General features: G+C 42.1%; 2 protein-coding genes across 5 annotated transcripts; one reads left to right on the top strand and one right to left on the bottom strand.

The window, feature by feature from the left end:
• Positions 1–2,807: 2,807 nt before the first annotated feature.
• On the top strand, positions 2,808–12,626 carry LOC105018058 (GTPase IMAP family member 8). The gene is made up of 10 exons (XM_029114398.2): positions 2,808–2,865; positions 3,353–3,586; positions 3,909–4,195; positions 4,917–5,325; positions 5,725–6,354; positions 10,345–10,425; positions 10,695–10,796; positions 11,416–11,496; positions 11,766–11,867; positions 12,172–12,626. Exons 2-10 carry the CDS (start codon positions 3,565–3,567, stop codon positions 12,300–12,302), a joined length of 1,845 nt encoding a protein of 614 aa, XP_028970231.2. The 5' UTR covers positions 2,808–2,865; positions 3,353–3,564; the 3' UTR covers positions 12,303–12,626.
• A 2,616-nt stretch (positions 12,627–15,242) lies between these two features.
• vrtn (vertebrae development associated) lies at positions 15,243–20,965 on the bottom strand. Of its 4 annotated transcripts, none has more exons than XM_010883123.4 (6): positions 20,346–20,965; positions 19,266–19,582; positions 18,443–19,056; positions 18,183–18,275; positions 17,658–17,990; positions 15,243–17,530 (listed from the first exon to the last, which is right to left on the bottom strand). In XM_010883123.4, the coding sequence occupies exons 2-6, from the start codon at positions 19,578–19,580 to the stop codon at positions 16,714–16,716; spliced, it is 2,172 nt and encodes a 723-aa protein (XP_010881425.2). In that variant the 5' UTR covers positions 19,581–19,582; positions 20,346–20,965; the 3' UTR covers positions 15,243–16,713. The 4 variants fall into 4 exon arrangements, with proteins under 4 accessions (XP_010881425.2, XP_010881427.2, XP_019911622.2 ...); XM_010883125.4 differs by lacking the exon at positions 20,346–20,965 and adding an exon at positions 20,142–20,202; XM_020056063.3 differs by lacking the exon at positions 20,346–20,965 and adding an exon at positions 20,182–20,197.
• Between the last annotated feature and the right edge of the window lie 3,937 nt (positions 20,966–24,902).

Here is a 24,902-nt window from a genome sequence, read left to right as displayed (position 1 = left end):
GTATAAGTGCTCACATATTTAGTGCAAGAGTTGTCCTGTAGTACTAGTGGGTCCATGAAGGCCTGTTGGTTGAGTTTCTGGTGTGCTGTGGTTCTAGAGAGTTGTTGTCAGAGTACTAGTGGGTCCATGAAGCCCTGTCAGTTGAGTTCCTGGTGTGCTGTGGTTCTAGAGAGTTGTTGTCCTGGAGTACTAATGGGTCCATGAAGCCCTGTCGGCTGAGTTCCTGGTGTGCTGTAGTTCTTGGTCAGGGATGTCAATGGGGGCAGAGAGGGGGGAGTTCCTGGTTGGTTAAAGAGATATTAATATGATAATTAATTTGTTTGCCCTTGGCCAATGAGCTACAAAAAGCTATATACAATCTAATTCAACAATACAGGAACATAGAACCACTAAGAACACAGGATACTGTACATGATGCAGTAAAGTGTGATAAGCTAGTGACTCCATGTACAAGGTCAAACTAAGAACTTGTAAGATAGTTTATGGTGTCAATAAACAGCTTATAGACATGAAAACCAGTATCAGAGAGGGAAGGCAAAATCAAAGTGTGTATTACTGCACAAACTCAACTTTCAACACAGCCAGAACAGCAGAATCTTAGGTACTTTGCTGCCACCTACTGGAAAAGCAATAGGTTTACAGTTAATGCAGGTTAATAATAATCACGTTCAATCACTAAGCACAGCATTTACCCATAGTTGTATTTAGTGTAATTGTGTTGCTATTGTTAGACAACCTACAGGATCATATGTATTACATATATGTTGATATACAGTTATACATAACGGGCAGTGATCAATACAGACAATGAAAAGGGGGTGAGTTTCGAGAGATAATGGGCATGAGAAACTTAACACAACACAAGTGCTGACCAACTCTGAACACAGGACAATAGATGGGATGTGGTGCTGAGTCCATTACTGAGGAGCCCCACACACCCTGCCCACACATCCTGTCCAGACCTCCTGATAGGAGTTGTCTATGAGACCGTCATAGACTCAATGAAAAGACCCATGGACCATAGGTTGGAACATAACATTGTGAGAAAGCATGTCTCTACCTGATAATATAGGTGTATTTTAGTTCCGTACTCTTGTTAAAGAACACAACACAGAGGAGTGGTACTTCACTGTTTTGTGCTATATGAGGTATCGTATAGCAAACATCTGGTATCTATTATTGAGGAGCCCCACACAACAATAAGTGTGTGTGGAGCCAAGAACTCAAGAGGGGGGACACTATACCATGTCATATAAGGTTAGGATATAGAATACACTTATGTGATTGGAAGACAGACAGATACAGGAGAGGATGTGCTGGAGGTTTGGTCTAATAATAATAATATGCTGTTAAAGACAAAGACATTTGGAGAACATGTAAGAACTATGCAAGATCAACATCTTGGACTCATGCAAATAAAGAAAGTTATTCTGACATCGATCGAATGATTTTGTTCATGGATCAAAAGTGGACAGAATCTAACAGCATGGTGCCGTGACCCGGATAGTTGGAATTTGCACTCTTAGTCAAACCACACTATCTGAAAGAACAAGTCAGTTTAAAGAGCACAAGTATTCAGATGAACACATCTGGAACAAGAGGACCTAGAAAAAAAATTCAGGCCATGGAAACCTGTGGTGAGGACACATAAGACTTATGCTGACACTGAAAAATGTGTGCTTTAGTCCACAAAATTACCACAGGAGAAACAACAGCCGTTTATAGGCAACTTACTAGCAGTGTGACGAATTGTCTGTTATTCTATCTAACGACTCCTTGCTATTGTGGATAGCAAGATGACGTCTGATCTTGTACAAGTACGTTTTTTATTTAAAAGAAAAAGCAACTTGGTAAAAACGGGGAATGCAGGTTGTAGTGGAGAATATGGCTAAATCATTGGCTGATGACATCAAAAAGAGTTTGAAAATAGATGAATGTTCCCAGGGAGGTAGGCATGTGACTAAACCCTCTACACTGACCCCAGGGAGGTAGGCATGAGACTAAACCCTCTACACTGACCCCAGGGAGGTAGGCATGTGACTAAACCCTCTACACTGACCCCAGGGAGGTAGGCATGTGACTAAACCCTCTACACTGACCCCAGGGAGGTAGGCATGTGACTAAACCCTCTACACTGACCCCAGGGAGGTAGGCATGTGACTAAACCCTCTACACTGACCCCAGGGAGGTAGGCATGTGGACAAGTTCAGCTATTAAATAAGGTTGATGCACAGTGTGACGTCCCCCAGACACAAAAGTGGAACTAATAGCTCAACAACCAATGAGAGCGGAGCTGAGCTGGATCCTGAGTAAATTGTGGTTGTCTATACAGCTTAATTATAACACCCTTGCATGGTATTACATACAACGCCTATTTCCTACAGGACATGTGTTGTAGTAAACCAAACAAAAAAAATTCATTTTTTTTTTTTCTATATATACAATTTGCTTTTGAGGAAATTCCATACATCTTCGTGAAAATACAGAAAAAAGTGAAATTAGCTTCATATTAGGAAAACATTTGTAAGTAATGCATAAGAATGCAGGAATGTTGTCAAGTGAATTATGTTCTTGTTGAGGGTGCCTATGTAATGTAGACAAACCTGAAATGATGACGGGTCAGATGTAACTTCACATGGAGTTCACCTATTTTCCTCTTACAACAATTAAGTCTATTGGACAAATGGAGGCTCAATCATCCTGTAAGTTGGGTGGGAGGGGCCTCAGGAAAACAAACTGTTAACATGGAAGGAGGGGCCTCAGAAAAATGAACTGTGAGTTGGGTGGGAGGGGCCTCATAGTAAAGAATTGCACCACAACCGGTAAGTCAATTCATTTCACCACCTGCAACGACTGTAAGAAAAGGTATGCTAACTTGCTTTAAGTACTACTTATCATGTCTTTAAAACAACTTTTTTACAGGAAATGTCTCATATGGTTCATATATAATGAGGATTTTATGTAATATAGGAATGACACAATTCATAGACTAGACAATTTGTAAAAGAGCATATTTCAGTACTTAAAAGGAATTTTGTCACACAGTCAAACAGAGGTGCACTAGTCTAATAGGCATATTCCATGTTCATGAACATTCTTTTAGCTCAGTCGCTAATAACAGAATGAGCAAACCGATGGGCCTAAATACTAAGTAGTTTAAGAATGCCAGGTGATTTGTAGATCAGACAATTGATCCCAAATACACAGAATGTCTTAAAGGGAAAACAGGGTCAAGAATAAAATAGTCATGATTAGTTGTTGTAATTTAAACCTCCATTATTAAAGGACCAGACGTGTGATTAATGAACTGTCTTGATCTACGGTGATTAAAGACTGCCTTCATCTACTGCAGGAAAGAAAGCAGGTGTAGGCGAAGAGGAGAGGAGGCAGGAGACTAAAGAGGAGTCAGGAGACAGCAGGACACTGTAGAAAAGACACTGTTTATAAACTGTAGACAGAAGAGAAGACAGGAAGTTGGAGACTGAAAGGAAAAGAGGAGAGGAGGCTGGAGACTGAATAAAAGAGAGGAGGCTGGAGACTGAATACAAGACAAACATCTCTGTCATGGAAGAACACACCCATTCAGGTAAACTGTTATCCACTTTGTTAATCCTTGACATAAATATAGACTCCACATATGATACAGTCAATTGACATTATACAAATAAGTAATCAAATGAACACAGCAAGAGATTTCCAAATGGCTTAACATGGCTAACCACACCTCAAGTAGACTATGTGTACTTTATTTCAAACATTTCAAATAACAACATTCTATCAGAAGGTGAGCTGATATTAATGCATTTTTAAAGACTCAGTGAAAAAATAAAAGATTGATAACAGAAAGGGTATCTGTAAAAAAGGAAACATTTAATTTAATTGATGTTTTATTGTTTCATACTGGACAGGTGACCCCCTCTCAGATCTGAGGATTGTGTTGCTAGGTAACCACCTATCTGGGAAGAGTTCATCAGGAAATACCATCCTGGGCAGAGAGGAGTTTGACCTGAGGACATCTGCTCAGTGTGTGAAGAGACAGGGAGAAGTAGCAGGGAGGCAGGTCACTGTGGTCGACACTCCAGGATGGAATAAGAACCTCTCTGTACAGAGGACCCCTGACATTATCAAGAAAGAGATCATGCTCAGTGTGTCTCTGTGTCCCCCAGGACCCCACATTCTTCTCCTGGTCATACAGGTGGATACGCAGTAAAACAAAATAAAAGTCTGGCAGTACGGGTGCCAGAAAAAAACTGTAAAAACAACAGAAAAATACTGTAAGAAAAAACAACATATAATGTTTAGAAATGTGGTAATATGCTTTCTCTCAAAGTACACTCCAACAATTTCAAGGTAATACAATCTCAGGTGGACAAGGCAAAACCAGTGAACTGTTCTAGTGAAACACTGACACTATATATAGAGAACTGAATTTTGCATTTAGGTAATATGTCTCAATTCAAACATGGAGTTGATGAAAGATGCTACAATTTGGAAGTATTGAAAAAACAATATCATGAAGCTATGGAGGAGAACAACAAAATATATGTCTTCAGCTATTTTACATAACATTGATCCCAATGTTAAAAACAAAAAACAGAGGTTTGCACACCTTGAATATCAGCTAGAGAGGATTTTAAGTGACAATAAGGGTTATTACTGTGAAATTACAGGATTCTACTTTATTTTAGGGAAGGTAACTGACTATTTTTGCAGATTTGTTACATAGATTGTTCCTACAATATTCCTCTCCTGTTTGACAGTTTTGTTCTGGCACCCATGCTGCCAGACTTTCAATGTACTTACAGTGTGGGTTAAGCGTTTTAATTTTAACAGTATCCTGTCATTATACTGAAATACAGAAATAATGTAACAATGTAATTTAAAGCAAATTCCTGTAAAATTACTTTTTTTTACAGAGTTCATCATTCACTGAGGAATACAGAAGATCAATAGAGGAACACCTGGGTCTTCTCAGTGAGCTGGTCTGGAGTCACACTATAGTGTTGTTCACCTGGGGGGACTCTCTGGGAGACACAACCATTGAACAGCACATTGAGGGTGAAGGGAAGGACCTCCAGTGGCTTGTTGAGAAATGTGGTAACAGGTATCATGTTCTCAACAATATGAACAGGGGTGATGGAACTCAGGTCACAGAGCTGCTGGAGAAGATAGAGGAGATGGTGGCAGGAAACAGAGGAGGACATTATGAGATAAACAGAGAGATACTGCAGAAGATAGAAGAGAGAAGGACGACAGACAAAGAAAGAGGGAAACAGAGACTGATGAAGGTGAAGAAACAGAGAGAGACCCTCAGATCACTAATGGGTGAGTTTAGATCATTAAAGTCTCTGGTTTGAGTATTTTGATTAGTCAGATTACTGGGCTACATGATACACTAGCTATGCAGCAAAATGCATTATTGTCTAGATTTTGACAAGAGTTTTCTATTTAAGAGAGATTGAAATACACATTTTCTGCCCAATGTCAGTATGAAAGTGTATGAAATACAAAACATACAATGTCCAAACTAAACATTTCTTTGAGTCAGGCACAAACACGGTTTAATAAGATAAGGAAAAGAAACAAATGAACAATACCTGTGTACAATTCATTATATCACTTCTGACTTTGGACAGTAATGAACACCAATACAGACAGACTGAAATCATGACAACTCAGCTGTGGGCTTAATAAAGTGCTCTTCTCTTATTATGTCTCCCCCAGGTGAATCCTTCCATCTGTCAGATCTGAGGATTGTTCTGCTGGGTTACAAACCATCTGGGAAGAGTTCATCAGGAAACACCATCCTGGGCAGAGAGGAGTTTGACCTGAGGACATCTGCTCAGTGTGTGAAGAAACAGGGAGAAGTAGCAGGGAGGCAGGTCACTGTGGTTGACACTCCAGGATGGTGGGAATATGATTCTCTAAAGGAGACTCCTGAGCTGGTTAAACAGGAGATCATGCTCAGTGTGTCTCTTTGTCCCCCAGGACCCCACACTCTCCTCCTGGTCATACGGGTGGATGTATCATTAACTGGGGAACACAGAAGATCAGTAGAGGAACACCTGGGTCTTCTCAGTGAGCTGGTCTGGAGTCACTCTATAGTGTTGTTCACCAGAGGGGACTTTCTGGGAGACACAACCATTGAACAGCACATTGAGAGTGAAGGGAAGGACCTCCAGTGGCTTGTTGAGAAATGTGGAAACAGGTATCATGTTCTCAACAATATAAACAGGGGTGATGGAACTCAGGTCACAGAGCTGCTGGAGAAGATCGAGGAGATGGTGGCAGGAAACGGAGGACATTGGAAACCACCCCCTCCATCACAGAACATAGACCATCATCCTCCCAGTAGTGAGTATGATATACAGACCATAGACCATCATCCTTCCAGTAGTGAGTATGATATACAGACCATAGACCATCATCCTTCCAGTAGTGAGTATGATATACAGACCATAGACCATCATCCTTCCAGTAGTGAGTATGATATACAGACCATAGACCATCATCCTTCCAGTAGTGAGTATGATATACAGAACATAGACCATCATCTTCCCAGTAGTATGATAAACAGACCATAGACCATCTTCCTCCCAGTAGTGAGTATGGTATACAGAACATAGACCATCATCCTTCCAGTAGTATGATATAGAGAACAATGGCCATCATCCTCCCAGTAGTGATTATGATATACAGAACATAGACTATCATCCTCCCAGTAGTGATTATGATATACAGAACATAGACTGTAAACCTCCCAGTATTCAATATGACAGACAGTACAAATTACATTTCCAGAGACACTGCCTTGATGGTTTTTATCAGCCAATCTTTGATACAAAATGCATTAACAGTGTACAATGTCACTTTATTGTCCATATGGTGGTAAAGGGAGGATGTTTTGAATTTTCTAACATGTTAAGAATTTGTGCATTAATTGGAACTGACATCTAAGTCCAAGTAAAAGATACTAAAGCATTTAAAAGATTTTCGTGCTAATGACAACAGTGCCATTTGTCAAAAGACATTTGCTAGTATGTTGATGATGGAATCATTGTTGATAGCAAAAATAGAAAATTCACAAGCATGTTCAGAAAACAATAGAACTCGGTCAAACTTTCAAAGCCCCTGTAGTGTAATTTGGTCAGAATGCTAACCATCCCGTCTATAGACATCAACTTCTGGTCATCAATATGACTGTGGTGTCTATAGAACATTAGACCATGGCAACAACACGAACAAGTGACGAATGTTGAACATGAATAGAATTTTAGTGCTCATGGCAACGATGGGACTTTGTGAATATGCATGGTTGGGAAGGTCACATTCTAAATGTAATGTTGTCATTACTACACTACCCACATGTCAAAAGTTGTAATCAGTAATTTAGCATTTGTGATTGCCTCAAAAAAGTTACCTTTTGATTACTTTGAGGTACTTGGAATAGAAGAATAAACCGATCCATCAAATGCATCTCAGACTAAACCGCGTAGCAGAAGAACTCCAGACTGGGCAAGGCAAAGGCACAGTCGGACAGGCAAGGGTCAAAACCACGAGAGGCGACCCATATGGAAAATAAATATATTTTTGCAATGCAAAATGTATGTAGAATGTATGGTGAATATATGTCGAATACATTTAACTTAATTCGAAATAAATTTCAGGTATCAAAATGTATTTCACCTTTTATTCTGAAATGTATTTAAAAATGTATTAATACATTTAACTTTATTCAAAATACATTTCAGCTTTTATTCCGAAATGTATTTGAAAATGCATAAATACATTTCAGTTTTGTCCAAATGTATTTCACCGTCAACAATGCTCTCATTACAATTGTAATGTATTATAGAAAATTAATTACAAAATGTATTTTGAAGCCCATATTAAAATGCTTTTTTCAGGTCCTGTGAAAGTAAAAAGATGAAATGTAATTACCAACGTATTGATTATATCACATTTAGGTGTTGAAACACATTTTATAGATGTGTAAATTACCAAAATACATTTCATCTTAGTCACAAATATAAAGTACTAACGTAAACTTGGTAATACCACTACTTGCCTCTCTTGTCAACCTATTCCAGTTTGGAGTAGTGTTTAGTGTGTGTGACTATGGAACAAAAGGTCACATGTTCAAAACACCACCTGGCAGATATTAGAAATTATAAATATATTTAAGCGGCCAATTTCAAACATTTTGACATATATTTACCAAATGTATTCCAGATGTATCCAAAAATATATTTAAAATACATTTATTTTTTCGTATGGGGAACTAATACAAAATCACAGGTCTAAAGAAAGAGTCGAGGTGAAACACGGGAATCAATACGAGAAATGCACAAGGCAGAGGCGAAAACCAAAGGCTCAGTATGAATGACAGATGACAAACAATACCTCACAAAGGCTAGGGTGAACTGAACACAACGAAATAGGGACATAAACCAGACACAGGTGGGGACACAGGTGCTCAGAATGAGGGTGATTGGGATCTGATGACTGGGGTGCGTTCATGAGTCGTGGAGTGTGGGGTCCCATACCGAAAATAAATGTATTTGAAATATATTTTTGAATACATTTGGAAAATATATTTCCGAACACATTTGGAAAATATATTCCTGAATACATTTGGTAAATATATGTCAAATTGTTTGAAATTGGCCGCTTAAATATATTTACAAAACCTTTATTTAATACATACAAGTGGTGTTTCAAACCTGCAACCTTACGTTCCACAGTTGGGCGCTAAACACTACTCCAAGCAGGATTAGATTCACCAGAGAGCCAAGTTTACATTAGTACTTTATAAGATTAAATGTATTTTGGTAATTTACACAACTATAAAATGTGTTTCAACACCTAAATGTGATATAATCAATACGTTGGTAATTACATTTCATCTTTTTACTTTCACAGGACCTGAAAAATGCATTTTAATATGGGCTTCAAAATAAATTTTGTAATGTATTTTCTATAATACATTACAATTGTAATGAGAGCATTGTTGACGATGAAATACATTTGGACAAAATTGTAATGTATTTATACATTTTCAAATACATTTCATAATAAAAGGTCAAATACATTTTGATACCTGAAGTTAAATGTATTCGACATATATTAATCATATATTCTATATACATTTTGCATTGCAAAAATATATTTATTTTCCATATGAAATAGGAAATAGTACCAAGACAACATATAACATTTTGAAACGGAGAAAGGTTGTTGTTTTTTGGAAAATACATGCCCACTTTGAATTTGATGCCAACAACGCGTTTAAAGAAAGTTGGGACAGAGGGAACAAAAGAGGAAAAGTTGGGTTACAGGTCAGTGGAACTTGGTGGAACATCTCACAACTAATTAGGTTAGTTGGCAACAGGTCAGTAACATGATTGGGTATTAAAAGATCATCCCAGAGAGGATGGGCCTATCAGAAGTGAGGATGGGGAGGGATTCACCACTCTGTGAAAGACTACATGAGCAAATAGTGCCACAATAAGGTATCACAACGTGTTCTCGTCATCTATGTTACACAATAGCATGAAAAGATTCAGCGAAACCAGAGAAATCTCTCCAAACCACATTCTGCACATCACAACAGCATGGCTCTGTAGTTAAAGAGTCTTGGTGCTAAACTGTCCTGCCTGCAGTCCAGACCTGTCATCCATTGAAAACATTTGGTACATTATGAAACGACAAATACGATAAAGGAGACCACAAACTGTTGAGCAGCTGAAATCCCATATCAAGCAAGAACAGGGAAACATTTCACTTTCAAAACTACAGCAGTTTGTCTCCCCAGTTCCCAAATGTTTACAGAGTATTGTTAAAAGAACAGGTGATGCAACACAGTGATAAACATGCCTCTGTCCCAAATCTTTGAAACGTGTTGCTGGCATCAAATTTAAAATGGGCATGTATTGTTAGACAACAATAAAAAATATCAGTTTCAACATTTGATGTGCTGTCTTGGTGCTCCTTTCTATTACATATTGTTTTACATGAGAACAGCTAAAGGTCTTGTGAGCTATTTTTTCTATCAACTTGATCACAAAACCAGCATCCTTTCACCAAATTACCTCGATAGATTTGCAACAAAGTTCAACATAAACCTTTTGCTACCATTTTTACCGAGTTGCTTCACTATACAATTTGTTGCACATGTTTGACAAATACCCCCAGTCACCACTCTGAAACTGCCTCTGTAATGCAATGCTGCAAGGCAAACTTACATTTAGAAAGTAACCTTCCCAACCCTGGATATTCAAAGTGTCACGTTACAGATGTGTTATACTTACCATGTAGTAATGTCCTAACATGACTTTCTATAAGGCATGAGTTTGGAGGAAAACCAGGACAAAACATTGCTACCAAAAAAGGGAGCTTGGAGCATCGAAATCTATCCACCAAGCAGTGAGTACTGAACTCTGACTAACCTACCAGAATCTAAAGGTCATTAGATACAGTCATGTAAACCACATATCAAAGTTTCTCCACGATTTCTACTCATGGCTGATTACTACAACATTGAGTGTAAATGTGCTTCTTACTGCGGAGTAGAGTGGTTGTCCCACCTACCTTACATAAAATGTCTGCACTAGCTATGAGTTGCTGTGGATGAGAAGTCTGCTACTGTAAATGTCTAACAAATACATGTGATCTGTTGTTGTTTTGACCTACAGTGAGTGGAGAAAGCAGACCCGACACTGGATATGGTTCTGAACAGATGTCTGAGGATGGATCCAAGACGGACCCTCTGCCTCGGCCTAGAAGAACCATGGAAGGTATTGCTGAGTCTCATGTTAGCCAGGCTGTGGTAGTTAGCTAGCCTAGCAGTTAGAGCATCCGACCAGTAACCAGGTGGTTGCTAGATCAAGTCACAGACTAGACAAGGTTTTCTGTGCTTAAGTGAGGCTGTTAACACTAAATACCCACATGGTGGTCACTCTGGCGCCCCGGCAGCTTGTGTGACCAGTTACAATAAATAAATAACAGAGGAGTAACTTAACCAAACTAAAAAATGAACAGGACTCGGAGGGGTAAAAAAATTACATTCAGCAGGAGCCAGGAGAATGCCTCTCCTCTGGTCTGTAAGGATTGTGGTCTAGTCTCACTGGTTGAGTGAGAAGTGCGATAAGAACCAAAACACTGTCAGATGTGCTTTACGAGGACACCAATATCGACAGTGAATGTCTCAAGACGCTTCGATGAAGCAGGGCCTTAATTAGGAATAAGACATCAGGAAATTGGGGAGAATGAAATATGTTCTGTGGCAAGACATTAGGGGTGTGACATGAGTCATCAATGAAACCAATGTAAAACCATAAAGACACAACAAAGTGTCAACATTACAGATGTATTATACTTACCATGTAGTAATGTCCTAAAATGACTTTCTATAAGGCATGAGTTTGGAGGAAAACCTGGACAAAACATTGCTACCAAAAAAGGGAGCTTGGAGCATTGAAATCTATCCACCAAGCAGTGAGTACTGAACTCTGACTAACCTACCAGAATCTAAAGGTCATTAGATACAGTCATGTAAACCACATATCAAAGTTTCTCCACGATTTCTACTCGTGGCTGATTACTACAACATGGAGTGTAAATGTGCTTCTTACTGCGGAGTAGAGTGGTTGTCCCACCTACCTTACATAAAATGTCTGCACTAGCTATGAGCTGCTGTGGATGAGAAGTCTGCTACTGTAAATGTCTAACAAATACATGTGATCTGTTGTTGTTTTGACCTACAGTGAGTGGAGAAAGCAGACCCGACACTGGATATGGTTCTGAACAGATGTCTGAGGATGGATCCAAGACGGACCCTCTGCCTCGGCCTAGAAGAACCATGGAAGGTATTGCTGGGTCTCATGTTAGCCAGGCTGTGGTAGTTAGCTAGCCTAGCAGTTAGAGCATCCGACCAGTAACCAGGTGGTTGCTAGATCAAGTCACAGACTAGACAAGGTTTTCTGTGCTTAAGTGAGGCTGTTAACACTAAATACCCACATGGTGGTCACTCTGGCGCCCCGGCAGCTCGTGTGACCAGTTACAATGAGTAGAAATCTGACTGACCTACCAGAATGTAAATATACTTAGTTTTATACAGTCATGTAAACCACATGTCAATGTTTCTCCATGATGTGATGTTTTATTCTACAGTGAGTGGAGACAGCAGAGCTGAGTCTGGATATGAACAGATGTCTGAGGGTGGATCTGTAGGTGAACCGCTGCTAAACCCTCAGAGAAAGATGTTAGACTTCATTTCTGAGGATCTAGAGGATCTTCAGTAGTAGACTGGTATCATGTTGTGGTTCTTCAGTAGTAGACTGGTATCATGTTGTGGTTCTTCAATAGAAGACTGGTATCATGTTGTGGTTCTTCAGTAGTAGACTGGTATCATCTTGTGGTTCTTCAGTAGTAGACTGGTATCATGTTGTGGTTCTTCAGTAGTAGACTGGTATCATGTTGTGGTTCTTCAATAGTAGACTGGTATCATCTTGTGGTTCTTCAGTAGTAGACTGGTATCATGTTGTGGTTCTTCAGTAGTAGATGGATATCATCAAATTATATTTTTAATGATGATCACATTTTTAAACATTGGGACTAGGGCCATAGATGAATTAGAAATAAATAAATTTTTCAACCTCATAGTTGTGTTCAGATTTGTATGTATTCATAAATACACAACACAAAGTTCCGCTGCTGTGGGCTGTAATAACTGGAGGGGGTTTCACCCTCTGAAACCACCCTGACTGTATCCAATGCAAACCAGTCATTTGTTTTCATACTAGAATTTATTGTTTGAACCGTGAGGGATTTCAGATTAGCGGTTAGTATTTGCAGGGGGGCTTCGTAGATAACCAAACATTAAAAAAAATTCATATAAAATACAGTGGTGTCTTAAAACTTGAAGAATAACTAAGAGCGAAGTGATTTACATCATCCAAAAATGTTAAACCAGAAGCTGCTGTAATCATATAAAATATAGATGTGAGGCCTGGACCTCAAATTACTTTGCTCTACTTCTGAAAACAACTTTGTATTATGCTAAATAGCTAATTCACCAACACCACTTTAAATGACAACTTAGATATAGTCAAGCAAAATAACAATATACTTGAAGGAAAACTTTTTTTCGATCTAATGCCAATATTACAGAGGGTCAGAAAACCGATGTCAGAGCGAGTGAAAGCAAAAGTGTGTAGGACTTTATGAGCTCAGAATTCTACACAGCCAGAACTGAAGCAACTTCAGCCATATTAAATAACGCTTTGCTGCCACCTAGGGGAATAGTTATGCACACAAACACACTGTTAAAAGTGTAGGTTGACTGGAATTACAACCACTTTTAATCGGACACTGGCGTAGCTTGGTGACGCCGGTCCGGGTGCAAGCTGTTGTAAAGACCCCCCCCCCCCCCACCCCCCTCCCTAAAACACATTATAAAAGTGAAAACAACTAATGACGGAGGCAGAGCACGGGCCAACTCGCCCCTGGTGCAACCGCACCCCACCCCATAGCTGCGCCCGTGACCGGAGATGGTTTCTATAGTATTTGGGTCTGTACAGTGTCACACTCCTTGTTTTATTGCAGACTGTTTCATTACTTGATTGAAAACCCTCACGTTTCACTTCTCTAACTATATCCTATCAAAAGCTACGGTGCTAGCATTTCCAAACTCTGTCAAAAAAAGCGGGGGTGGATTAACGTAAATCATTATGCAATCAGAACTGTCAAAATTGCTACTTGTGTGCTCTCTTATAAAAAGTAGCCTACATCATTGTTGATTTGTAACATGATTTAATAATATATTTTGTATAAATAAAAGGGTTCTTGCTACCCTACCATGAATACAATTTATTAACAAACAAGATGTAGCACATCCCTCCACGCTAAACATCATGTCAGTTCAGAATCCTCATCTTCCACAGCGTTGTATGTTTGAGAGGAGTAGCATATCACCTCAGGTGGCACATCTTTCTTCGATTGTAGGCCTGTTAAGTGTGTCACGGTAGTAACTGTTTTAACCAGTTATTTTGTGTGGAGCAGGAAGGCTCGACGCCTGAAGCTCCAGATTAGATTGACAGGTGTAATCGGTGTTACTCCCCGTTTCGGACAGCATTTCTTTACAGACCAAGGAAACGCGGGTACAGTGCCCCGCCCCAGAAAAGACTCCGTGTTTGCATTTAAATACTGTAGTGTGCCCTCACATATAAAATTATGTCGTAACCGAAGCATTGAGGCGGTAGGTTATGAAAAGGCTAGCCTGGAGACAATACGGTAGCCTACATCCACTGAAGCTGAAGGAGCTAATGGGCTACTAGCTACCATAAGTAGCATCCAAAAGCCTGACAAAAGTGAATTATGTTGAACGAAATGCTTGGGAAAATCACATTTCCCGTCTACAAAGGCTTGTGTATTATCTCTCGATATTTACCAGCCCCCCCCCTCCTTTTAAGAGGGGGAGGTAATCACCCTGTACCTCATATCCCTCTTCTCACTCATCCCTATCTCACTCCCTCCCTCATCTACACCAAGGTCCCAATGCATACAATCAACCCAATCACACCAACCCTGTTCCCTTCATTAACATCACAACAATGGATCCAGCTGACAGAATGGGAACAATTCTGGTTACAGAACCAGAATTGTACTGTAAATCCTTACAGGGTAATTCTGTTGCACATTTGTTTTGCCTTAGCTTTAAAATACCCGAAGGCCCCTATTTATTCCACAGTCCAATTATCCGGTGGCATCTTGCGTGATCAAATTCTACCAGTCGGAAATCCGAAAATAGACAGCAGTTTCTCCTGCCCCCATTACTGTGACCATAGTGTTATCCCAAGCCTCAGAACACTAGTCCTGCCTCACCGGTCTCCTCAAGATGGAGGACAGTTATAGCTGAATAAAATGGGACTCACACACTAACGGTATTATGGTCCACTATAGGGCCGGGGGAGTCAACTCTGGCCCTCAAAACTAGTCAGGGACCAGTCAGTCAGTCCCCTAATCAGGGACCTGGGACACCAGGTGGGTGACATTAATGATGAGGTAGAACAGAAAACCAGCAGGCTTCCGACCCTTGTAGGGTAAGAGTTGAAGAACCCTGGGGAAATAGGTTGGTGGACTGTGGGTAAGAATGGTCCTTGGAGCTGTGGGAAATGCAGTCACATTACCTAGTCATTAATGTGAATGGAGTTAGGCTGGAGGATTTACAATAAACTACAGGATGAGTTTGACTGGATGGTTTATTGTAATTCTGCCTCGTAGCAAAAACGATTTGTTTGACAGTAAGAAACGCTCTGCCGGTTGACTGAAACAAATAAATATTCAGAACAAGTTTGAAATAGAAAATGTTTGGCTGTTATTATGGAAGGAAACCCCCAAAAAACCCACATCTGGCTCTTCATTTCCAATAAGAACAAAATAAAAAACATGATTCATCTAAACTAACCCACCACAGTTATAAGACAGTATATTTAGCAGAAAACATGCATCATAGTGAAAAAAATTATTGTAATCACAAAGAAATAAGAAATTCATGAAGAAAATATACACTTAATATGACTAATCAGCATATTCAAAAGACATGATCTGGTGGCAGAGTCCAGAATTGTCGTAAACATTATGCCATAAACATACTTGTCAATAGCAACACAGCGAATCTTGAGAAGACAAACCTGTAACATATAACGAAACACCAATGAAAACCTGAGACGTGGTTGACATCTTCCTATTCCACTGAAAAACCATAGTGCAAAAAATATCTTCCAGTAAGGAGACTAACTTGGCCACAGCAATTGACCATTATGGACTGAAGCAATTGTGGTGTTCTTAAATAAACCACATTGTGATGAGGGAAATAACCTGAAACACTCACAACCATTAATGCACTAAGTGAAATCATCCCTCGGATGAACATTCAATTGTCAAACAAAATAGTCCATCAACACGTGCTGTGTGTGCAGAACATGCTCAAACCAAACAAAAAGGGTGAAACTTGACGTCTAAAACAAAGACCCTGTCACCTAACTACCTGGGTAAACCACTGACGAGGTTAACCACTGGGAATCTTCTAGAACAGAAAGACATCAAATAGATTAACCCGATTAATCTAATCTAGAAGCGGCCTGAAAACAATTCAACAAAAAAATTGAACCTAGGGAAGCCAAGGGGCCCCTGATTACAACCAAGACTGGAGACGGACGTGGAGAAGAAACAGCCGGTCTCAAACAAAGAGACATTTAAATAATCCCCACTGTTCCCATCTGGGTGACTTTGAACTGCCTTTTGCCTGGAGGCCAGAGGGCCATTAGTGGAACTGTAGGACAGTCTCTCTTCACACATGTGCAAATGTCCATGAGGGAGGTGATAGGCAAGGGAATGGATGAAGGAAGGGAACCAATGGGAGAAGGACAGAAGGACAAGGGAAAACCATGCATTTAGCAGCATTTCTAATACATTTGGATACACAAAGGTGCTCAGGCAAATCTCAAACTACACGCCAAACAATTCCAGTGTTGAAGCCGGTGAAAAAACGACTTTGAGTAAGGAAGGAAAGGGGAGATTAGGAGTCAGCTGGTACCGGGGGCTCTGATTTGTCTACTAAAATGGGGGTGGGGCTAAGATTCTGAAGACAACTGAGTATTTCCATAGTTACAGGGGCACCCTTCTGCTTGGAGCTAGCGTAGCCAACCTCCGTCAGCCGGTGGCGTGAACCAGCGGCACCCCGTGATGCAGCGCCCTCTTCCACATGTAGTAGGTGGAGCGGGGGGTGAGGGGGAAGAAGGAGCGGAACTCCCTGAAGGTGGGGAAGGACTTCTCCTCGAAGCGATGCTGCAGGAAGAGCTTGGCCTTGGCCTTGAAGTTGGCCAGCGCCACCAGATCCATGACAAACACGTGGTCGTTGGTCGGGGTGGCCGTGTTGGCGCGGGCGTGGCCGGGAGCACAGGAGGCAGGGGACACGGTGGGCGCGGTCGCAGGAACTCGCGGATCCTCCATTACGCCCGCCCGGAACGAGAACACATCCTGGGTGTGACCCGTTGTGTGTAGGCCACTCTCCACCACGACCTTTGCCTTCTCCATGACTGGGTGCTGGTTGTAGTGGTTCTCCGTGATCCCTTCAGGCTGGTTCACTTCGGCAGGCCGGTCGGTCACGCCCTCTTTTCGTTTCCTGTCAGGGCCGTTGCGCCACAGCCAGTAGAAACAGAGAGACAGGGAGGGGAACTTCACCTTGAACTTGGACAAAGACCATCGAGACTTCCACAGCTTCACTTTGGCGGCGTCTCTGAGGCGTTTCCGACATAGAAACGCCAGCCGGAATCCTTTGTGGTGGTTTCTGTAGACCTTCACTCGGGGGCGGACAGTGGCCGGGTGACGGAGGCTATCAGGCTTCCAGGCGGGGGACAGGCCACTGGTGGGTGTACTTTTATCTGCATCCGAACTGTCTTCACAGCTGCCGGCCTTGTAGCCGCGAGTAAACAGCATAGCCTCTCTCCTCCAGTTGTAGTAGGTTGACCTAAATCAAACCCGATTTAAAAGTTAAAATGTGTTCAAAATATCAACACACTTACACTGTACAATGGTAGTGTTTGGAAGATTGAAAAGGGGCAATAAAATAGGTGAATAAACTCTTTGAAACTGACCTTGAGATCCCGGGGAAGCTTCGCTTAAAGATCCGGAAAGGGAAGGACGTATTCATGGCGATGCAGTTCTGAAGGACCTTCTTGGCCTCCTGCATCAGTGCCAGGTTCTGGGCCCGCTCTCCATCCATCTTATCGCTGTTGTAGCTCAGGCCGAAGAGCCCGGCCACGCTGTCGTGGTGTTGTCGCTCGGGTTCTGGTTCATTTCGCCTCGGCTTGGACTCCGGAGAAGACCAGGTCTCCTGCTCCGTACTGTTCCCCGGGCTCACCTCCCCCGTGGAGGAGAAACTTCCACCTGAAGAGATCAGCTCGTGCTTCCAGGCGTAGTACGTGGACCTGGAGGACAGGAGAATCACATGATTGTTGTCCCAAAGGAAAGGTCATCTGCTAAAAAAGGCAATAGCAGAAACACTACACAGAAAGCGGGCAGACAGGTTTAGACTTAGGTTTCTTTTTTTAAGCAATTAAAATCCTGTTGTGCCATCTGTTGATGTGAACTGTGTTGAGGATGCTGTCAGTGTTCTTTACCTGGAGATCTCAGGAAAGAACTCCTTGAACTGGTACAAAGGAATGAGCTTCCCCTCAAGATAGCAGGCCTGGAGGAAATGTTTGGCCTCGTACCTTCATGGAAAGACAAATAAAGACGAATTCTAATTAAATATCAGCCGGAGGTTAAACATTCAGTCCAAACAACACACATAATACACACAAAATACAATCCAAAGAAATGTGCACACATTCCCCTGATAGACCAGATAGGTGTGTGTGTGTGTGTGTGTAACAGTTACCTGGTGGCAGACTTCTTGCGGTGCTCCTGCGTCTGCCGTCTCCATCGGTAGAAGGTGCTCTTGGTGATGTTGTACTTGTCCTTGAGGCTGGAGTAGGAAAGGTCAGAGTCCTGGTCGAGAAGCTCCAGGGACTTCAGGGGGGGGACCCTGCGCTCGGTGTTAAGACGACCCACCTGGAGGTCACATGTCTGGACTAACGCCACGAACACCCTGGGCCTGAACCTGGAGCCGGTGGAGCTCCCCTCCAGTTCTCCGGACCACATGATGTGAGTGGTGATGAGCTCCCGGTCTTTGGGGTAGGACCTCGGTCGGATCAGACGGTTGAAGTAGGGTCGTATCTTCAGGTTGTACATGGGGTAGACGGAGTAGATGTTACACTGCAGGACGGAGGAGAGGGCGTAGAGGTGCCACATGTTGGCGTAGGAGCCGGGGAAACAGGAAGCTTTGACGTCAGCGTCGAAGATGGCCTCGAGGACGGAGAGTGGCAGGTTGAGCATTTCTTCAGACTCGTCGGCACACAGACTGAACCTGGCTGCCTGCAGCATCACCTTGGAGTCAATCATACCGCACAGGTAGTAACGCTTCCACAGCAGCATCTCAACCACAGTGCGCACCTGCAGGCAATAAAAGAACGTGTTGTTTTGGTTAAACATGATAACACATCTCTTGGCTGCATCCAAATATGTTTTTATCACAACTCGAATTGCAAAACGCCACCAGAGTAGCCTGCATATTTAGCATCGCGACCAGAAAACGTTTTATTGGCCGAGGAAATTTGCTCACACTCAGAATGCACGACTGACGCCCAGCCATCTTTCCTCACCTGTAGTTCCAGACTCAGAACGGTGGTTCCCACTAGCAGCACGCTGGCAGCGTCAAACAGGAGGTTCCCCTCGGCACCCGAACACGCCAGAGGTAGAAGACCCCCGGGGGCGTCCGCCGGGTACAGGGCATGAGCCGCCCGGTCTACGCTGGTCCAGTCAGGGAACTCGCGGCAGGGGGAGCCGGGCAGGGGGAAGGGGTTCAGGACCGTGTGGACCTCCAGGGCCACTCGGGTGAGAGCGTCCAGGCCAGAGCTCTCTGTGGCGTCCTGCAGCTCCCCCAGGACTGACAGCACAATCTCCTTCCTCTGAATCATACCTGCTCGGACACAGCGGGAGGACAGAGGGTTCATAAAGGAGGGTGGAAAGAAACTGTACAGTTGTCCCGCAGATGATTATACTGAATGAAAACAAACATGTACTTCTACTGCTACATGAGTGTTGGGAAAAACACCAGAAATCTGATTACCATTTTGATTGAATAGGTACCAAAGTGAAACAATTACTGACTGCATGTGATTGAATTATAGTGTACCTGGCTAGGCTAACTATTTACAGAAAGCTGATACAGTTGTCCCAGAAGAATAAACAGAATTGTTCCTAAATAAGCTGTAAAAACCTAAGATTCCCTTCATTCTGCTTGAAGGTATGTTGTGTAAAACACCCAGCAGCAGTCTCGGTGGTTAGAAAAGTTTATATTTAACACAATTAAGGTTTTTATGAATTTCACCACGATCCTGCTGTGTAACCTGCCCTACGTAAACTACATGACGCGTTGGTGAACCGAGAAAATAATGCAATTAGCCATTAATCGTTTAGTCATTAATCAACAAGAATCTATCATAGTAATTGTATTGATAAGACTTTGTAAACATTACTTCAATACTGAAATGAAAACAGAAAATGTTTGTGATTTACTCCTCTAATCATTGATAAATTGAATAAACGCGTGAGCGAAGTGTGAGAAACGTCCCAATTGTCGCAAGAGGGGAACATGTGTGACGTTTAACTTCTGCTTACACCTCCGTACTGTAGTACTTTGTTATTTTATGGCAAACTGTACATTTTGGTACACTCCTTACCTGAACGATTTTGGAAATTGTTTTCCTAGAGGACGACTTTTGGAGTAGTCAAGCGCACAGCATAGAATTCCGTTTGTTCAAACTTCTCTCTGATATTTAATCCATTGTGTGTGCATGTAACAGTCTTCTCTTTTGTGATCGTACAGCCGACCAGGTTGCACTCCACAGGACAGGACACTAGGGAGAGATTTGGTAGCGATAAGGTTGACCTCCCCTCAGGAAGTTGTCAATCGCCTACTTGGTTTTTTTTCAGTCCGTGGTTAGAGAAACACCGCCCGCCTCCACGCACTCATGCTCTTAAGGCCAGGGTCAATTTCAATGTGAAGTGCTAACAAAAGCCGTGGTGTCAATGGCTATCGGTAGTCGAGAGTAACATTTGTATGGGTGGAAGTATCGGGTTGGCTACCTTGCCCCCCTCCCCCCAGTATGTTTTTCTCCTTCTCACATCTTTTGACAAATCACATCAGGAATTTTCAATGCTGAATTCAAATGGTAGCGATCAAGCCGTAAACCACAAATGCCCAATGTGATAATTTGAGCTGGGCTGCCCAGATATTAGCATGCATCGTCCTGCAGTGCTCTCACACCGGTCTCTTCGACAATTGTTGACGTTTTGTCCACTGCTCCGCTTTGTGCGCAGTACTGACCACAACTCTGCATTGTGGGCTCCGTTAGCAGAACACATTTTGGTTATAGGGCCCAGTTAAACGCACTGCACGCTGTAATGTAGTTACACCACTGAGCTGATTGACCGAAGTACAATGTAAATAGAGAAAAAACAGAATTGGGTGGTGCAAGACTCAGGCATTCTTTTCAAAACCCTTCAGTATTATCTGATTGTCATTTTTTGCTCATGTTCTGGCACAGCCAGAGGACTGGCTAAACTTCAGAGTCCGGCCCCTCAAGGTTTTTTCTTAGGCCCTGTGCATACATTTCTTGTTGTTGCTTGCTCTCTGGGGTTTTAGATTTGGCATCTGTACAAGCACTTTGTGACAACTGCAATTATAAAAAGGGCTTTATATATTTATTTCTTTTTATTTAAAAAGGGATTGATAAATGAGTCAGGGGGGTCCCCTTAGTAAGGGCTGACAATTGACAATTTATATTCTACTGTGTACTTGTGTGATATGTGTATATATATATACACACACACACCCACACACACACTGTGTTCTGAGTTCCAGTTCATTCAATCTTTTCTTATGAATGTAGAAATACTTCAGATTCCATTCGGTCTCTTGGCGGCCCGGAGCTGGCCTGGAGCAGACCCAGCCAGACGAGCGCGTGCAGTAGGTGTTTGCGGATTGGAGTGTGGATGTGCAGACGAGGGGCGTGGAGGAATTGAGCTGCAGGTCACAGCGTATCAGTTCTCACACCTCTGGTCTCATTGTCTGTCCTTTCAGCCTTTTGTTCCACACACACACACACACACACACACACACACACACACACACACAGTGTAACCACACAAAAACCTTTACCCCTCAAAAAACCAATCTACTGTATTCTATGCATCAATACAAAGGAGCAGGGCCAGTTCTAGGCATTAGTGATATAAGCAGTTACTTAGGGCCCCTGACCGCTAGGTGGGGCCCAAAATCAAATTTTACTTAGGGCCACCAGAAGGCTAGATATAGCAGTTGCACAGGAGCGTCCCCTAAGACTGGAACGTAGCTCCTCCTCTCTCAGCCTCGGTGTTGGTCAGACATGCCGGCGCCTGGCTTCTCCAGGGACTGGGGCTCTGGGGGCCGACCTGCAGCTTATCTCCAACATACGGAGAGGCAGAGATTAGGCCTACGCAGGCTGACCGGAATTTCACTCGGGGGGGGGGGGGGGCACTGGTGGGAGGCTGGGTCAAACCATGGTTATGTGTTAATGTACATGCTGTAATGACAAAGTGCTGGACACACTGTGTGTTACCAATAGATATATCATATTTAATTAATTCCCAATTCCTAATGGTCTTGTAGTACGCTGCTTATAACCAGAACTCTATGGTCTAAAGGGATAGGGGTACCAGTTTGGATGCATGTCCGTTAACTCAGGTTCTGTTCCTGTCTCTAGAACATGTGGACAATATCAAGGTTTTAATGGAAGCTGATCAAATATAGCGCTTTAAAATTATGGGAATACCATTATGTCTTTTGTGAGATTGAGACAGTAAACTATGTACAGTGCTTTCAGAAAGTACTCAGACCCCATCAATTGCTCCGCATTTTGTTGTATTATAGACTTAGTTTATGACTTTTGTTTGAATTTTATATATGGATTTTGGGGAAAATAAAAACCTCAAAAATGTAAGGTACATGACTATTCAGACCCTTTATTCAGTACTTTGTAGAGACCTCCTTTGGCAATGACCACAGCTTTCCTGGGTATTTCTTTGTCTTCTTTTCATACCGCTGTTTGGTTGCATTTGTTTCCTTCAAGGACCTCTGTATTTGTTTCCCATTTTTCCTTCCCTCAATCCTGACCATTTCCCAGTAAATGAGAACCACCCCCTTAACATGATGCTCCCACTAACATGCTTCATGGTTGGGATGGTATAAGACAGGTGTACCTTGTTATTGCTAGACATAGCGCTTGTCATTCATGCCAAATAGTTTAATTGGGGTTCCACCAGAAAATAATATCTCTAAAGTCCTTCAGGTGGCATTTCAAATACCTTTTACTCATGAGCGGCTTCCGTCTGGCCACTCTAGCATAAAAGGCCTGATTGAGCGCAGCAGAGATGGTTGTCCTTCTGGCAGATCTCCCATACCTGCCGAGAAACTATTGAAGCTCTGTTAGAGGGGCCACTCTGTTCTTGGTCACCTCTCTGACTTGCCCAGTAACACAGTTTGGCCAGAAGCCCACTGTGCTCCTGGGAACTTCCAATGCTTTAGATTTAGATCTGATCTATCCTTTAACATAATTATATTAGTTCTACAGAACATTCCTTGGACTTTGTGACTTGTTTTTTGCTCTTACATGCACTGTGAATTTTTTAACCATATTAAGACACGTTTGGGCCTTTTCAAATCATGCCCAATCAATTCAATATGCCACCAATGGACCCCCATCAGGCTCTGAAAACATTTCAAGGATGTTCAAAGGTCACGGGGTGCATCTCAGTTCAATCTGGAGTGTCATGCAAAGGACCTGAATACTTATGTACATGAGATAGTCCAGATTTTCATTCACGTAATTGTCACACTTTTCACACAAAAACGTTTTTTTGCGTGTAGGGCGATGGCAAAAAATATATTTGTAATCAATAAAAAATTAACCCTATTTATTATTGATTACAACACGATGTGGAGAAAGTGAAGGTTCTGGAGGTACTGTATAATCAAACTAATGTGTGTAGAACGGAATGTGCAAGATACTTCATTATTCTTAGGACCATTCATTATCTCTTCTGAGCCTGACCGTCTGTTGCTGCCTTTTGTCCACTGACTGCTGTCCGTCAGTCAGTCCCGCCCCTTAAAGTGTGTAGACTGGCTGTATTGTGCTGCACTGTGAACACAGTAGGGTTGGCTGGCCAGAGGTGTTTAAAATGCTAATGGAGCCACACTGGAGACGGCTCCATTGGTCTTTCACATGCTGTGTGTGTGTGTGCGCGTGTGTGTGCGCTTGTGTGTGTGTGCGCGTGTGTGTACGGGGGAAGGGAGATCATTGAGGATAGTCCATTGGTCACCTTTTGTTATTGAGCTTGGCATTGTGGGTTAAATCTCAGGAATCTGCGCATTCCTTTGTCACAATGGACTTACGGACACACAGGAACAAGGTTCTACCTGATGAACAGAATGCAACGAGGAAATACCAACTACACAAATATACCTGTCGATATACAGTAACTCCCTCCTGAATCATGGGTTGCTGTTAAAGAGATGTTGTTCTTTGAAAAGGGAACAGCATAGACGCCGTTATTAGTTTGAGTGTTTGACCATGTGTGATTTCAGCAAAAACGCATAATGTGATGGCCACTTGGAAGCCAGCAATCTTACACAGAACATTAGCTCTGTAGTCTACTTGATGCCTTATTACAGTTTGAATCGCCCAGTAACAGCCAGGAGTACAGGGCTTGGCAAAAGCCTGATTGGGCCAAATACTACGACGTTGAGTTATGTTGTTTTGGTTCCATAAAGGAAAAATGTAAATAAAAAAAGTAGCTTTAATACATGATATCTATTCACATACACAGCTCTGGAATTTTTTTTGAGACCACTGCACCTTTTTCTTTTCTTTCCAAAAATGTTGAAAAGGAAAGTTTTGAGTGAGGAACAGAAGCGTTCAATTTGCAGTGATCTCTTGATTTTAACCCTTCTGTTCTTCACTCAAAATCTTCCTTTTCGACTTTTTTGGAAGGTGCAGTGGTCTCTATTTTTTCCGAAGCTGTATTTGCCTATCCCTCCGACTGTACAATATGGCCACCAGATGGCACAGGTGCACCATCAGTAGAGTAATAACTGCTGGAAAAGTCTGGAAATGTTCAAAGAAATACCTGGTTTTACAGAAATCCTGATTTAGGAACTCTGGATTCCTGCTCATCCCCTCCAGATTCTAAGAAGCAAT

This window comes from Esox lucius, chromosome 18, assembly GCF_011004845.1.
Source record: "Esox lucius isolate fEsoLuc1 chromosome 18, fEsoLuc1.pri, whole genome shotgun sequence".
Lineage (NCBI taxonomy): Eukaryota > Metazoa > Chordata > Actinopteri > Esociformes > Esocidae > Esox > Esox lucius.
Note: the sequence above shows the minus strand (reverse complement) of the source record. Positions and strands in the feature narration are given on the sequence as shown.